This window comes from Lissotriton vulgaris, chromosome 10, assembly GCF_964263255.1.
Source record: "Lissotriton vulgaris chromosome 10, aLisVul1.2, whole genome shotgun sequence".
NCBI lineage: Eukaryota > Metazoa > Chordata > Amphibia > Caudata > Salamandridae > Lissotriton > Lissotriton vulgaris.
In genome coordinates this window covers 6,698,085-6,714,600 of record NC_141698.1, presented here as the reverse complement: position 1 = coordinate 6,714,600, position 16,516 = coordinate 6,698,085, and the positions used below count along the sequence as shown (strand labels likewise).

General features: G+C 52.4%; 1 protein-coding gene across 2 annotated transcripts in view; it reads left to right on the top strand.

Moving 5' to 3' along the window:
- Positions 1-16,516, top strand: part of HUWE1 (HECT, UBA and WWE domain containing E3 ubiquitin protein ligase 1) — a 1,800,886-nt gene that overhangs the window by 1,765,729 nt on the left and 18,641 nt on the right. For both annotated transcript variants that reach the window (XM_086940169.1, XM_086940170.1), the window contains 2 exons: positions 6,115-6,296; positions 6,428-6,618. In XM_086940169.1, coding sequence (XP_086796295.1) covers positions 6,115-6,296; positions 6,428-6,618 — 373 coding nt within the window. The remainder of the gene's footprint in view (positions 1-6,114; positions 6,297-6,427; positions 6,619-16,516) is intronic.

The following is a 16,516-nucleotide window of genomic DNA, read 5'->3' as shown; positions in this document are numbered from 1 at the left end:
AGATGAAGCCAAGAAACTTCGCTTATGCAGTTTTCCAGATCTCTTAAAGCTTGACGCATAATTTTATCGTCATTATTTTTGGATGACCGTAAACAAGATGATTTGTTTGCATTCTTTGGCACCCTTTATTTTGACTTTGATGGAGCATGGGAGCCGTTCAATTGAACTATTTTCGTCCTCTAATTCCAGGCACATTGCACCTTTTTACATCGTACGCTGAAAAAGATTGGCCTCACTGAATCGTACTCTCACCATTGTTCCTGTACTATAATCTTCACTGCTTAAATACTTTTCTATTAGACAGTGGGGCTACGTAACCGTTTCTACCAATTCAACTGTTCATTTGACAGGAGACCGACAACAAACAATAAGTGTGTAAATCACAGTAAATAATTTTGAAAACATTAAGATCCGTCTTTTATTTTTTCCTTGTATTGTACAATTTTTATTTTTATATTTCGTTTCACGGATCTACAGATATATGTGTTTGTTTTCTGACTCTAGAGCAAGCTGTGATGGCGGACCCATTACCGTGCGCTGTCACTGTGCCCCTCTTCCATCCTCCCTGTACGTATATCAGGGTGTCTTTGCGTCTGCCAGAGCATGTCGGTATATCAACACGAGTGTCCGTTAGCGTCTCCTGTGTCGCTATCTACGGTCTCTGAATGAGCCTAGCTCTTCCTGCCCCAGTACAATTTCAGTGTTGCCTGTTAATACTTTGTCACACTGTTCTGTGCTCTTGCCTGTTAAACGCCCTGTGACAGTGTCTCCTTCAGACAGTGTCTCCTTCAGACAGTGCTGTCCTTGATACCCGTCATTGCACTGTCAGTGTCTCATTGCCCAGTTTCAGCTCGTTAGGACAAAAAGCATGAAATAGTCACAGCAGGGTCTCCCTATAGTGTGCGGTCTCCCGACTCCCTGTAGTGTGCTGTCTCCCTGTAGTGTGCTGTCTCCCTGTAGTGTGCTGTCTCCCTGTAGTGTGCTGTCTCCCTGTAGTGTGCTGTCTCCCTGTAGTGTGCTGTCTCCCTGTAGTGTGCTGTCTCCCTGTAGTGTGCTGTCTCCCTGTAGTGTGCTGTCTCCCTGTAGTGTGCTGTCTCCCTGTAGTGTGCTGTCTCCCTGTAGTGTGCTGTCTCCCTGTAGTGTGCTGTCTCCCTGTAGTGTGCTGTCTCCCTGTAGTGTGCTGTCTCCCTGTAGTGTGCTGTCTCCCTATAGTGTGCTGTCTCCCTATAGTGTGCTGTCTCCTTATAGTCTGCTGTCTCCTTATAGTGTGCTGTCTCCTTATAGTCTGCTGTCTCCTTATAGTCTGCTGTCTCCTTATAGTCTGCTGTCTCCCTATAGTCTGCTGTCTCCCTATAGTGTGCTGTCTCCTTATATTGTGCTGTCTCCTCTCCTAGAGTGTAGTCAGTCTTTCGTGCCCAAGTGTAAGTGAATGTCGGCCACTTGACTCAATGCCTTGCCATCCTAATGCACATAAGTGTCTCCCTAATTGAACATGTCAGTGTCTCATCTCCATTCTGTCCGTTTCCAATGTCCCAGTGTACTGCATGCAACTCCTGTCCTAGCGGTCACCGTCTCTTGTTCCAGTGTACAATGGTGTCTTATTCTCCAATGCTCGCATAAGCAACAGCTAACCATTCACAAACAATGTTTTTATACCAATTGCAAATTAAAGAAAAAAAAATTATGCAAAGCATTGTCATTTACAATGCTAATACCTCAAACTTTAATGCTGCGAGACCTATTGCATTGCAAATACTTGTCAGGATTATGTATGACATTTACTGGTACACATATTACAAAATATGCTTTTCTCTTTACTGCTAGCTATTCTGATACAAAGCATGGGAATCTATGAACGTTCCAATACTGGGGCAAGAAAACAAGTTACTTACCTGTAACTTTGGTTCCCCAGTATTGGTAACTTTCATAGATTCCCATGCGCCCACCCTCCTCCCCTGGGAAAGCTCAGCCTTATTGTCCTATGATGTTGCTGTTCACAACGGCTACGAAAATCTGAGGCTCTGAGGCTCTCTCAGGAAGGTTCTATGGGGTGAGGCTGCTCTGATTGGCTACTGCAAGAATTTGGTCTCTTTTACCCAAAGATTGGTGGATAAGCTACAAAATGAGATGAGGCCTAGGCCTATTTTTTCACTTTGTGCCTACTACTAAGGTATTTACTATTTTCCGAGGCTCCCATTCCGACGACGGGGAATGATACAAAGCATGGGAATCTATGAAAGTTACCAATACTGGGAAACCAAAGTTACAGGTAAGTAACTTGTTTTCATGTCTGTGGTCTGGGCACATCCCCAGACACTGGACTTGTCTAACCACCTGGTCCTGCCTCAGAAGAAAGTGCATCTTTTGACTAGTTAAGCATAGGGCTGCAGTGGTCTTTGGCCTGTACTTCCCTACAGTGAAGGTAAAAATAAAAAATGTCTGACACTTTCTCTTACTATTTAACAAAGTCCTAATGGATACCCACTTGGGCAAAACCATGCTCTGTGCTTCTGGTTAACAAGCGAGCATCTTGCTACCACAGAGAGGCACCAGGTTAGCCTGACTAATTGACCCAACACCCTGTAAAAGATTGTCAGGTGGTCCAGACATGGCACCAGCCCAGTCAACCCTAATGCTTTTCCGATCACTTTTCCTGACTGCGAGTCCAAACACATGGAGACGTTAGGTAAGCTCATGTTCTCTTCTGCTAATCTTGCTTTGCGCTCAGTAAATGGCAGCTGTCTCCGAGGCCGCTAAAGTCCTTCTTTATAGAATGTGGTTGGTCAAAACCTGCCTGCAGTTCTGGAGCACCTACAAGCATCTTTAGCCCAAACCATACAGGACCGCTGGGATGCGGGGAGTTCTTAATTAGATCTTTGTGACTCACCTGACTGCTTGGGCCAGCCAATGAACATGAGTGTGGTGTTCCGACTCCACGTCTGGGTTAGGTTTTAGCCTTTCCCAGGGGTGTCCAGGTACCTTTAATAGACATAACATTTGATGGCTTTTGCCTCTTTTGTGAGAGAATGGACTCATCCCTGGCCCGATTTAAGGAAAGGCATGTCACAATGCTTTTCTTAGAGCTCTGACAGTTTCCGGGGAGGGGGGATGTGTAGGAGAGTAGGGTCTGCAATCCTATGATCACCCCAGATTTTTGCTTTTTGCTTCACTGGTTTACGACTTCCCTGGCTGTGGGCCTGCTAATCAGACCCACAGCCTTGCTGTTCTCTCACTAAATTGACACGTGTACCTTAGGTGCATTAACCAATTGGTACTGGGCCACCTTATCAGACCCTGTAACTCAGGGCATAGGTGTACCCAGGGCCTACCAGGGGCTGCAGCATGTATTATGCCACCCCTGGCTGGCCATCTAAATCTAACACAACTGGATGCATGACAGCTGGGGCAAGGTGGTGTAATCACCCTTTGCTTTAGATATAGTATACCTATATCTAACCCTAAAATGGACACCCGTATTCCTATCAGTCACTCCTATGGCAGGCCTTGACAATCCTGAAGGCAGAGTGCTTGGAATCGTGTGAGATGGTGCTCTGGCATGAGCTGAGCCCGTTTGCAGCTTGCGGAACCTAGTCCTAATAGCTGTTCCATGATAACGCATACCATATACTCTTAAGTGCATTATAATCCTCGCGGTTATATGCTAACTCTGGTATCGCTTTATCAAAACATGTCGAGTAAGGTGTCATACGAATTGGAATACAAACCCCTCGCCAATTCTGGCGACGGGGTTAGCATCCCACCCTTCTAGAGGGACACGACATGTATGTAACTGTGAACCCCGGTTAAAGTTAACTCAAGCCTCAGCATCACAAAATGGATGCTGCCACCACAGACACAAGTCTGACCTCCTGCTGCTGGGAGTCCTTCCAGCGAGGGAGGCTTGGACAAAGGGTTTCCTGTCAGGGGCGGTGCTAGCACCATCCCAGACAGGGTTTTGTGTATCCTGGGCAGGCAGGGCTTTAGAGGAAGGTGACTGCAAGTGGCACCCCGGTGCTCACTATGCATCTGCCGGCTAGAACCAGTTCCAGGGGCACACCAGCCCTTGAGCTGGGGAAAGTCCGGCATGGGAGAGGGGTGTAACCACCCCCCTTCCTGGTCCCACCCATGGGCAGGACCTAGTCCCGTACCAGCCCCTTTCCTTAGTATAAAGGTGGGAGCGGGGACCCCTTCCAAATTAGATAATTCCGAATCTTGACGACTATCCACGAAAGAACTCTTGAACCTTTCAGAAGACTCTCCCTTGTGGCTAAGGAGTAGCCACCCTGCCCCCGCAGGCACCATCCAAGCATCGCGGTCTGCTGTAAGTCTCTCCTCCAGATCAAGACTGCCCAGCTCAACGAGAACCGGCTTCCCTGGCACCTCTGACCTCTACCTGCATCATCAGCCCAGCTGAGATTCGTGGGTGTGACGAGACCTCGAGGGACCGGCCATCTTCAGGACTGCACGACGCTTGCCCAGCACGACCGCCGAGGGATCCTCGAGTGAGTGCTTTGGGGTGTGAGAAGCCCCAACCCTAAGCAGCTCCAGCACCGAAGTTCAGCCTCCACGAGATCTGCGTGGGGCCCTTCTGCTCTTTGCTGGTCACCTCGTCTAGCTACTTGCCTGCTGGCTTGTGGCCTTCCCGACGACGAACGACGACATTTTCAACGCTGGTCTGGTTGCTCCAGACTGGCCCTTGCTCCCCTCCAACAGAGGAGCACCCCGGACCCTCCTGGTCCACTCCAGACGCCATTTTAAGTCCACCGCGTGGGCTTGCATTTGCCAAGACTTGTTGCCCCAATCCTGGGCCCAGCGACGTCGACAGCAGATACCACCGTGGGGCAGCTCGCACCTCCATCCTGGTCGCCGACAACGCCTCCTGGTCCGTGAGACTGCAGAGCCCAGCGTCGCCCACTGACCTGGTCGAGGTGACTCCATCCGGGTGCCCATCTAATCACTGGCTAGTGATTCAGAACTTGGTCCCCTCTGCTTACAGGTGTCTTCCATCTTCAATCCAGGCTTGGGTCCATCCGAATCTCTTCACTGGTCGCCCGCCAGCAACTTCTTCTTTCAGGCTCCATAGACTGCAACGAGGATTCCCGGCGTCTTTCCAGACCTATGCAGCCGCAGCCCCTGAGCTAGGTAAACTCAGCATTTCGGTGCTCCAGCATAGCTTTGCTATCCAAAGGTCCAGATCCTTTTTCGTTTCAGCTCTACCTAGTCGGATTCGTCCGATAACACTAACTTTACGAAATCTAGCATCCATAGACTTTGTCCCGCATCCCGCGTGAGAGTGCACACTCTGCACCCGATCTATCTAAGCCTCCTGCTAGTAATCTGAAGGTTCAGTAGTCAAGTCCTAGCGAACCTAAAGCCTATTAGAGTAGTACTTAACTGCTAGTAATTTCGCATTCCACTTTTGTAGTATATGGTTTTCCGTGCCCCTCGGGCATTTGTGTAAATTGTGCGACTTTGCGTATTTTCCTAAGAGCTTTGTATTGTGCTTAGCGCCCTGTCCTCATAAAGAGTCCCGGGCTGTTGTGTTCTAAATAAATATACTTTATTTTCATAACAACTTGTGTGGTGTCCTTTCACTTGGTGTTCAAGGGGTATATGTGATGGTATAACAGCTGGCTTAACACGCCCTCTAGAGTTTAGCCTAAAGACTGCTCTTGTCCATGCTACTAGGATAGCTGGTCTATAAGGTTGACTTACAACCAATCATCAATAAGGGTCGTTTGGAATGATACACAGTGATCGCTAGAATAGTGAGCACTACATATCAGGCCAACTTCTCACAGGGTGTTGGATGCGTATTTATGTACAAATGTTGTGCGCTCGTAACAGAAAGTGGCTGTATTGCTGTGTGCAGAAATGTCCAGTTTCCATGATTTTTCTTTCCAATGATTTCCAGCTTGGTGTAGGGAAATATTCAAATGTAAAACAAGTCGGTGTCTAAAACTTCTGCTAAACAACTTATTCTTCACAGCCCATTTCCTCATTTCATATTTATAGGAAAGGCGAGTAATTAGTTGTTTTTTACATGTTTCTTGGAGCAGAAATTGCAAGGATACCTGAAATGTTTACTGTTTCATTATTCCCATTTCCTCATAGGAGCTATACGGAAACAGCTGGCGGCCTTCCTGGAAGGCTTCTATGAAATCATCCCCAAGCGCCTAATCTCGATCTTCACGGAGCAGGAGCTGGAACTGCTCATCTCTGGCCTTCCTACGATAGACATAGATGATCTGAAGTCAAACACGGAGTACCACAAGTATCAGTCCAACTCCATTCAGGTGAGAGTAAGCTGCCTGAGAGTCTTGGTATTGTGGGTGGAAGGGCTGCTGGTGGGGAAGAATGGTACGGTTCTCAGTTGTGAAACTGGGCCCCTTCCTCATGTCTGTTTTTTTTTACTGTGCCCTGACAGATTCAGTGGTTCTGGAGAGCTTTGCGCTCTTTCGACCAAGCAGACCGGGCTAAGTTTCTTCAGTTTGTGACTGGAACGTCTAAGGTCCCCTTGCAGGGCTTTGCGGCACTTGAAGGGATGAATGGCATCCAGAAGTTCCAGATCCACAGAGATGACCGGTCAACAGATAGATTGCCTTCTGCTCACACTTGGTAAGATCGGACTACATTGTGATATGCTCTGCTTCTCATTTAGAATTTGTGTACCGCATGACTTCTTCTCTGTCATTCCTTTGCCCCAGCCACTGGATGTTGTCTGTTTTCAGATCTGCTCACATTCTGTCTTGCAAGCCTCCTTCAGACCTGTATTCCACTGCCAATAGAACAGTTTGTGTTTGCCATCTCTCCTCTTCCTAGTTCCTTAGCTTGTGCAACCGTTGCTAACATGATTGCTTTTCACTTCAAAAAGCCTTCATCTATCTTCTTTTAGGAGACTTTTGCATATCTTGAGATCTCACTAAAGCATCCAAACGTATTGATACTGGATTTTCATAGGATTTTGCCAGAAATCCTCATTTTATACCTACTATTCGGACCTTAAGTAGACTTCAAGTTCTGCTGTATACATCTTCTTGCAGACTTGTCACCTTATGAATTATCCATCTGATAGACTACTAGCGGCTGATTCTTTAAAGTAGAATTATCCCCAGGCATGAGACTGGATCTGGAAAAAATGTTTGCCACAGCATCCCTGCGTGCCGTGGTGGGGGGGGGGGGGCACAGCACCACATGACTACGCGCACGTGATGTCAGCGAGCATACACAAGTCCCAACCCGGTGCACCTACGTCAGTTTTTTCTCTTTTCCCTGTGCAACGCGGATCGTGTCCTGGCCTGTTTACAGGCCTTCTTTTTTACAATTTGGCGGAATTGTGCGAATGCCTTCCGGCTTCAAGACTTGTACCTCTTGTACACGTCCCATGTCGGTGCCGGACAATCACCAGATTTCCATGTGGTGCTTGGGCAATCACCACGACTCGACGGATTGCAAAGCCTGTCAGCACCTTAAACCGAAGTCACGGCGAGCGCGCTGGATGAAATTGCTGTCGGCCTGCTTGTCCAGGTCGGTGTCGTCCCAGCATCCGTCCCTTACCTCGGAAGCAAGGACCCGCTGGTTCCGTCTGTGACATCGTCCCTCGCCAAGGCCCCAAGAGCGTTGCTTGCTGACTGGTAGGTCTTTCAGCTTGTCTCAACGGATTGCAAAGCCTGTCAGCACCTTAAACCGAAGTTACGGCGAGAGCGCCGGATGAAATTGCTGTCGGCCTGCTTGTCCAGGTCGGTGTCGTCCCAGCATCCGTCCCGTACCTCGGAAGCAAGGAGCCGCTGGTCCCGTCTGCGACATCGTCCCTCGCCAAGGCCCCAAGAGCGTTGCTTGCTGACTGGTAGGTCCTTCAGCTTGTCTCCGAGGCCTTGTCCTCCTTTGGTGGAGGGCTCGAATTCCCCTCGGGACGTGTGCCCCCACCAGTCGTCACCCTACCTTCCGTTTCCCAGCATCTGCAAGAGACACGTTAGTGATAGATTCCTTACCTTAGAATATCCCCAGGCGTCAGACTGGATCCGGAAATTTTTGCGTAGCAATACCCCTGCGTGTCGGTAGGCGGCGTCTGCGGCTCCGCGTCAGTCGTTAGCGCCGGAATGATGTTGTCGGAGTACTTAGACGCCGCCCATGCGCGCTGACGTCAGTTCTTCTTTTTTCCGCGCCAGCTAGTGCAGATCCGGAGAAGCTCTACTCCTAGTCATTTTTTGACTAAACTTTTGATCTTTTTGATCATTCTTTTTCTTCGAGTCTTCGACTCTATCGGTGCCGGTAGGGATGCCCGGTTCAAGCCTTGCTCGAAGTGCGACCGACTGATGTCGGTCACGGACCCTCATCGCCGGTGCCTGAAGTGCTTAGGCCTCGATCATGACGACCGCACCTGCTCCGACTGCCGGGCCCTGAAGTCGAAGGCTAGGCGGGAGCGGTCCCGCAAGCGGCTCGAGCTCCGGCAGTCGGCCCCGCGCCACTCCAGGTCCCGGTCCCATGGGAGGTCGAGGAACAGGTCGCAAGGTCGGAGTCATCGCAGCTCCGGGAGTGGACACTGGTCGTCAGGCTCCAAGTGCTCAGGTAAGAGGCATGAGAGGTCGGAAAGACGTCATTGTTCCTCCGACCCACCCCGACGCTCGCACAATGCGGCCGGGGACTCGGGCGACACCGCCAACGCGGCTCTGCGGGAGTCGCAAGCGTCGCCGCCTGCCCGGGTCCCTGGGCACGGCGCGACGCCAGAGGAGATCGAGCGGTACCTCATGGCCATGAGGTCCCTCCCTCCTCGGTCGGGTTCCATGGCGCCTTCGGTCCCGACCGGAGGCCCTAGCGGGTCGGGTGCTTCGGCCCCGACGCCGCCAGGTGCTTCGGCCCCGGCGCCGCAGGACCTCACTGGATCCGCTTCCGGATCCGGGTCGTCGCCGGTCGACCTTTAAACCTCACCGGCGCCGCCCCACGGGTGTCGCCCCGGCGCCCGCTGTGGACGCCGTCCCCAATGTCCCCTACGGTCCGACTCTGGCACCGGAACGGCGCCGCTTCCGACGGCCTATGGAGATTTTTATTTCCACGAGGAGGCCCCATCTGCTAATCCTGTTTCGCAGGTGACGAGGAGGATTGGGAGGGGTCTGAGGACCCTCTGGCACTGGAGTGCCAGTCTCAACAGGACTGGACATATGAGCTTGGGGAGGCCAGTGGTCTTGACACATCGCCAGACACTGGATTTACCTCCCCTCCGACTGTGGCTTCGGGGAGCGGTCTACATATAGTGTAGTGTTGACTAAGGCAGCCAAGGCCTTACACCTTGAGCTCCCCGTCGCAGCCGTGAGGACTATCTCCTCACTAAGTCCATTTTACAGAGAGAGCAGTGGGCCTGGGGTCCTGAATAGCAGGGCCCCAGGTCAACTAAGTCGAAAAACCAGCTAAACACCAGGCAAAAAGTTGGGGGCAACCATAGTCCGATATCCACCTTCCTACAGTGTAGTGTTGACAAAGGCAGCCAAGGCCTTACACCTTGAGCTCCCCGTCGCGGCCGTGAGGACTAACCTCCTCACTGAGGTCCTCAAACCACAGTCCAGCTCCAGCGAGCCTCTGCTGCCGTTCAATGAGGCCTTATGTGACGTTCTTGCGGGCACTTGGTCCAAGCCCCCACAAGTCCGCCTGTGGATAGGAACGTGGCCAGACGCTACCGCCCAGCCCCGGGCGACCCATGCTTTTTGTCCACCCATCCCACCCCCGAGAGCCTGGTCATCCAGGCCTCCAATTCCCAGACCGCATTCCCATCGGCCCCGCCTGACCGGGAATCCAAAAGATACGAACAGTTCGGGAAGAAGGTGTTGTAGGAAGGTGGATACCTGACTATGATTGCCCCCAACTTTTTGCCTGGTGTTTTGCTGGTTTTCCGACTTAGTTGACCTGGGACCCTGCTATTCAGGGCCCCAGGCCCACTGCTCTCTCTCTAAAATGGATTCCATGTACCCTAGGTACATATCTAATTGGTACTGGGCCACCTTATCAGACCCTGTAACTCAGGGCATAGGTGTACCCAGGGGCTGCAGCATGTATTATGCCACCCCTGGCTGGCCATCTAAATCTGACACAACTGGCTGCACGACAGCTGGGGCACGGTGGTGTAATCACCCTTTGCTTTAGATATAGTATACCTATATCTAATCCTAAAATGGACACACAGATTCCTATCAGTCACTCCTATAGCAGGCCTTGACAATCCTGAAGGCAGAGTGCTTTGAATCGTGTGAGATGGTGCTCTGGCATGAGCTGAGCCCGTTTGCAGCTTGCGGAACCAAGTCCTAATAGCTGTTCCATGATAACGCATACCATATACTCTTAAGTGCATTATAATCCTCGCGGTTATATGCTATCTTTGGTATCGCTTTATCAAAACATGTCGAGTAAGGTGTCATACGAATTGGAATACTAACCCCTCGCCAATTCTGTCGACGGGGTTAGCATTCCACCCTTCTAGAGGGACACGACATGTATGTAACTGTGAACCCCGGTTAAAGTTAACTCAAGCCTCAGCATCACAAAATGGATGCTGCCACCTCAGACACAAGTCTGACCCCCTGCAGCTGGGAGTCCTTCCAGCGAGGGGAGCCTGGACAAAGGGTTTCCTGTCAGGGGCGGTGCTAGCACCATCCCAGACAGGGTTTTGTGTATCCTGGGTAGGCAGGGCTTTAGAGGAAGGTGACTGCAAGTGGCACCCCGGTGCTCACTATGCATCTGCCGGCTAGAACCAGTTCCAGGGGCACACCAGCCCCTGAGCTGGGGAAAGTCCGGCATGGGAGAGGGGTGTAACCACCCCCCTTCCTGGTCCCACCCATGGGCAGGACCTAGTCGCGTGCCAGCCCCTTTTCCTAGTATAAAGATAGGAGCGGGCCCCCTTCCAAATTAGATCATCTTTGAATCAAGAAACTACTTTCTACGAAAGGAACTCTGCGACTTCTTCTCAAGATTTCTCCCTTGTGACTAAGGAGTAGTCACCCTGCACCCGCAGGCACCATCTAAGAACACTGCGGTTTGCTGCACGTCCTTCCTCCGGAATCCGACTAACCAGGACGACGAGACCCGGCTTCCCTGGCACCTCTGACCTCTACCTACCTCTACAGCTAAGCTGAGAACCGTAGGTGCGACGAGACCTCGAGGGACCAGCCATCATCAGAACTGCACGACTTCTATCCAGCACAACCGCCGAGGAATCCTCGTGTGAGTGCTTTGGGGTCCGAGAAGCCCCAAAACTGAGCAGCTCCAGCACCGAAGACCAGCCCTCCAGCATCCACCAGATCTGCGTGGGGCCCTTCTGCTTTTTGCTGCTCACCGCGTTGTCTGGCTACTAGCCCGCTGGCTTGTGGCCTTCCCGACGACGACCGACGACAACAACACTGCTAGTCTGGTTGCTCCAGACTGGCCCTTGCTCCCTTCCAAAAGAGGAGCACCCCGGACCCTCCTGGTCCACTCCAGACGCCATTTTGAGTCCACCGCGTGGGCTTGAATTTGCCAAGACTTGTTGCCCCAATCCTGGGTCCAGCGACGTCGACAGCAGCAACCATCGTGGGACAGCTCGCACCTCCATCCTGGTCGCCGACAACACCTCCTGGTCCGTGAGACTGCAGAGCCCAGCGTCGCCCACTCACCTGGTCGAGGTGACTCCATCCGGTGCCATCCTGGTGCCCATCTAATCACTGGCTAGTGATTCAGAACTTGGTCCCCTCTGCTTACAGGTGTCTTCCATCTTCGATCCAGGCCTGGATCCACCGAACAATATTCACTGGTCGCCTGCCAGCAACTTCTTCTTTCAGGCTCCATAGACTGCAACGAGGATTCCCGACGTCTTTCCAGACCTATGCAGCCGCAGCCCCTGGGCTAGGTAACTTCGGCATTTCGGTGCCCCAGCATAGCCTCACTATCCAAGGGTCCAGATCCTTTTTCGTTTTCAGCCTAACTAGTCGGGTTCGCCCGAGAACACTAACTTTGCTTTTACTAGCCTCCATAGACTTTGTCCCGCATCCCGCGTGAGAGTGCACACTCTGCACCCGAGTCCCCTAGGCCTCCTGCTAGTAATCTGAAGGTTCAGTAGGCCAGTCCTAGCGATTCCAAACCCTATGAGATTAGTACTTACCTGCTAGTAATTTCGCATTCCACTTTTGTAGTATATGGTTTTTCGTGCCCCTCGGGCATTTGTGTAAATTGTGCAACTTAAAGTATTTTCGTAAGAGTTTTGTTGTGTGCTTAGTACCCTGTCCTCATAAAGAGTACAGGGCTGTTGTGATCTAAATAAATACACTGTTTATTTTCATAACACTTGTGTGGTGTCCTTTCACTTGGTGTTCAAGGGGTATATGTGATGGTATAACAGCTGGCTTAACACGCCCTCTAGAGTTTAGCCCGAAGACTGCTCGTATCCATGCTACTAGGATAGCTGGTCTATAAGGTTGACTTACAACCAATCATCAATAAGGGTTGTTTGGACTGATACATAGTGATCACTAGAATAGTGAGCACTGCATATCAGGCCAACTTCTCACAGGTGTTCTCGTCTTTTAGCTTAGGGCTGCGGTCTGTGAATACCGCCTGTCTCTTGGGCCGCTACACCCACACTCTGTGGGACACGGTTGCGGAGGTGCTGCCACAATGCCCGGAGGAGGTCCGGGCTAAACTCGCCCAAACCCTTGCGGAGGGCCGAGATGCAGCACGTTATTCCATCCGGTGTGGGCTGGATACAACCGACTCACTGGGCAGGGCAATGGCAACGACGGTGGCGGTTCGACGCCACGCCTGGTTGAGGTCCGCCAACTTCTCAGCCGATGTCCAGGCCACACTTCTGGACATGCAGTTGGATGGCCGTCGCCTCTTCGGCGACAAGGCAGACCATGCGCTGGAACGTTTTAAGGACTCCAGGGCTACGGCCAAGTCCTTGGGCCTCACGGCCCCACGCCAGCAAACGGGTGCCTTTCGCTCCTTTCGTGGCCACGGAAGGGGCGCCCCCACACGTGCTGCCAGCCACGCGCCTGCAAAATGTTCAACAGCGCGGTGGCGGTCGGGGAAACCGCCGTGGCGGCGGTCAGGGACAACGGCGAGGCGAGTCCACACCTCCCTCCACCGCTACCGCCTCAAAACCTTCCTAGTCCGAGTTTTCAGGCCCATGTGACGCCTGTGGGAGGCAGGGTTCGCCATCACCTTTCCCACTGGCGCACAGTCACTTCGGACAGGTGGGTGCTGCAGATTGTCCGAAGGTGCTACTCCCTCCCCTTCGAGGCGACCCCTCTGTGAGAAGTTGGCCTGATATGCAGTGCTCACTATTCTAGTGATCACTATGCATCAGTCCAAACGACCCTTATGGTGATTGGTTGTAAGTCAACCTTAGACCAGCTATCCTAGTAGCGTGGATACGAGCAGTCTTCGGGCTAAACTCTAGAGGGCGTGTTAAGCCAGCTGTTATACCATCACATACCCCTTGAATACCAAGTGAAAGGACACCACACAAGTGTTATGAAAATAAACAGTGTATTTATTAGAATCACAACAGCCCTGTACTCTTTATGAGGACAGGGTACTAAGCACACAACAAAACTCTTAGGAAAATACTTCAAGTGCACAATCAATACAAGTGCCCGAGGGCACGGAAAGTTTAGTGGTCTCGGGCGGACCCGATAAGGCAAGTCTGAAGCGATCGGGACTCTGGACCCTTAGATAAGGAGGCTATGCGGGCACCGAAATGCTGAAGTTACCTAGCCCAGGGGCTGCGGCTGCACAAGTCTTTACAGACGTCGGGGGTCCTCGCTGACGAAACAGGAGCCGGAAGGAAGGAGGTGCTGGCCGGCGACCACTGGAGAAAGTTCGTAGAGATCCAAGCCTGGATCAGAGATGGATGACACCTGAAAGCAGAGGGGACCAAGTTCGTAACTACTAGCCAGTAATCAGAAGGTACCAGGAGGGCACCGGATGATCGTCACCTCGACTAGGTGAGTGGGCGACGCTAGGCTCGGCAGTCTCACGGACCAGGAGGCGTTGTCGGCGACCAGGATGGAGGTGCGAGCTGTCCCACGAAGGTTGATGCTGTCGGCGTCGCTGGGCCCAGGATTGGGGCAACAAGCCTTGGCAAATTCAGGGCCGCGTGGTGGGCCTAAAAATGGCGTCTTGAGTGGACCAGGAGGGTCCGAGGTGCTCCTCTCTCAGAAGGGAGCAAAGGCCAGTCTGGAGCAACCAGACCAGCAGCGTTGGTTTGTCGGGCGTCGTCGAGAAGGCCACAAGTCAGCGGCTAGTAACCAGACAACGTGCTGAGCGGCAAAAGCAGAAGGGCCCCACGCAGATCGTGGAGATGCTGGGAGGCTGCACTTCAGTGCTGGAGCGGCTCAGGGTCGGGGCTTCTCGGACCCCAAAGCACTCACCAGAGGATCCCTCGGTGGTCGTGCTGATTTAGAAATCGTGCAGGTTCTGAAGATGGCCGGACCCTCGGTCTCGTCGCACCCACAGATCTCAGCTGAGCTGACGATGTGGGTAGAGGTCAGAGGTGCCAGGGAAGCCGGTTCTCGTCGAGCTGGGCAGTCTGATTCCTGAGGAAGGACGTGCAGCAAACCGCAGAGTTCTTAGATGGTGCCTGCGGATGCAGGGTCACTACTCCTTAGCCACAAGGGAGAAATCTTGAGAAGAGTCGAGAGTTCCTTTCGTAGAAAGTATTCTTGATTCAAAGATGATCTAATTTGGAAGGGTCCCCGCTCCTGCCTTTATCCTAAAGAAAGGGGTGGGTACGTGACTAGTCCTGTCCTAGGGGTGGGACCAGGAAAGGGGGTGGTTACACCCCTCTCCCATGCCGGACTTTCCCCAGGTCAGGGGCTGGGGTGCCCCTGGAACTGGTTCTAGCCGGCAGATGCGTAGTGAGCACCGGGGTGCCACTCCGCAGTCACCTTCCTGTAAAGCCCTGCCTACCCAGGATACACAAAACCCTGTCTGGGATGGTGCGAGCACCGCCCCGGACAGGAAACCCTTTGTCCAAGCTCTCCTCGCTGGAAGGACTCCCAGCAGCAGGAGGTCAGACTCGTGTCTGTGGTGGCAGCATCCATTTTGTGGAGCTGAGGCTTCAGTTAACTTTAACCGGGATTCACAGTTACATACATGTCGTGTCCCTCTAGAAGGGTGGAATGCTAACCCCGTCGTCAGCATTGGTGAGGGGTCAGGATCCCGATTCGTATGACACCTTACTCGACATGTCTTGATAACGCGATACCGGAGTTGGCGATATATGGTACGCGTTATCATGGAACAGCCATTGGTTCTTGGTTCCACAAGCTGCAACCGGGCTCGGCTCATGCCAGAGCCCAATTCACACGATTCCACGCACTCTGCCTTCAGGATTGTCAAGGCCTGCCATAGGAGTGACTGATAGGAATTCGGGTGTCCATTTGAGGGTTAGATATAGGTATACTATATCTACAGCAAAGGGTGATTACACCACCTTGCCCCAGCTGTCGTGCAGCCAGTTGTCAGATTTAGATGGCCATCCAGGGATGGCATAATACATGCTTCAGCCCCTGGTAGGCCCTGGGTACACCGATGCCCTGAGTTACAGGGTCTGATAAGGTGGCTCAGTACCAATTGGAAATGTACCTAAGGTACATGGAATCCATTTTAGGGAGAGAGCAGTAGGCCTGGGGTCCTGATTGGCAGGGCCCCAGGTCAACTAAGTCGGAAAACCAGCAAAACACCAGGCAAAAAGTCGGGGGATAACCATAGTCAGGTATCCACCTTCCTACACTCCATCCATGCCACCGCGTGTCGAGGGATCACTTGCAACTTCTGCAAGAGGAAGTCACAGCCCTCTTGGCCAAGGGGGCCATCGAGCGCGTTCCTGGGCCAGAAGTAGGGTGTGGATGTTACTCCCACTACTTTCTGGTACCCAAGAAGGGCAAAGGGATACTACGCCCTATCTTGGACCTGCGGAACGTCAACGTCTTCCTCCGGAAGGAGAAGTTCAAGATGCTGACTTTGGCTCAGGTCCTGGCTGCCCTGGACCCGGAAGACTGGATGGTAGCGTTGGACTTGCAGGACGCTTATTTCCACATCCCCGTCCTGCCAGCCCACCGGCGTTACCTGCGGTTCACGGTAGGCCAAGAGCACTTTCAGTTTACCGTGCTCCCCTTCGGCCTTACCAGCGCCTCACGGGTGTTCACAAAGGTGATGGCCGCAGCTCATCTGCGCAGGTTAGGGGTGTCAGTCTTCCCCTACCTAGACGACTGGTTATCTGAAAGAAACAGGTTAGTATTAGATTCCTTACCTTAGAATATCCCCAGGCGTCAGTCTGGATCCGGAAACTTTTGCGTAGCAGTACCCCTGCGCGTCGGTAGGAGTCGTCTGCAGGCGACCCCTGCGGCTCCGCGTCGGCGTCGTGATGACGTCGTTGGAGTATATAGACGCCGCCTCCGCGCGCTGACGTCGGTTCTTCTTTTTTCCACGCGAGTTAGCGCAGATCCGAAGAGCAGTACTCCGGTCTTTGACCAAGTTTTTGATCTTTTTGATC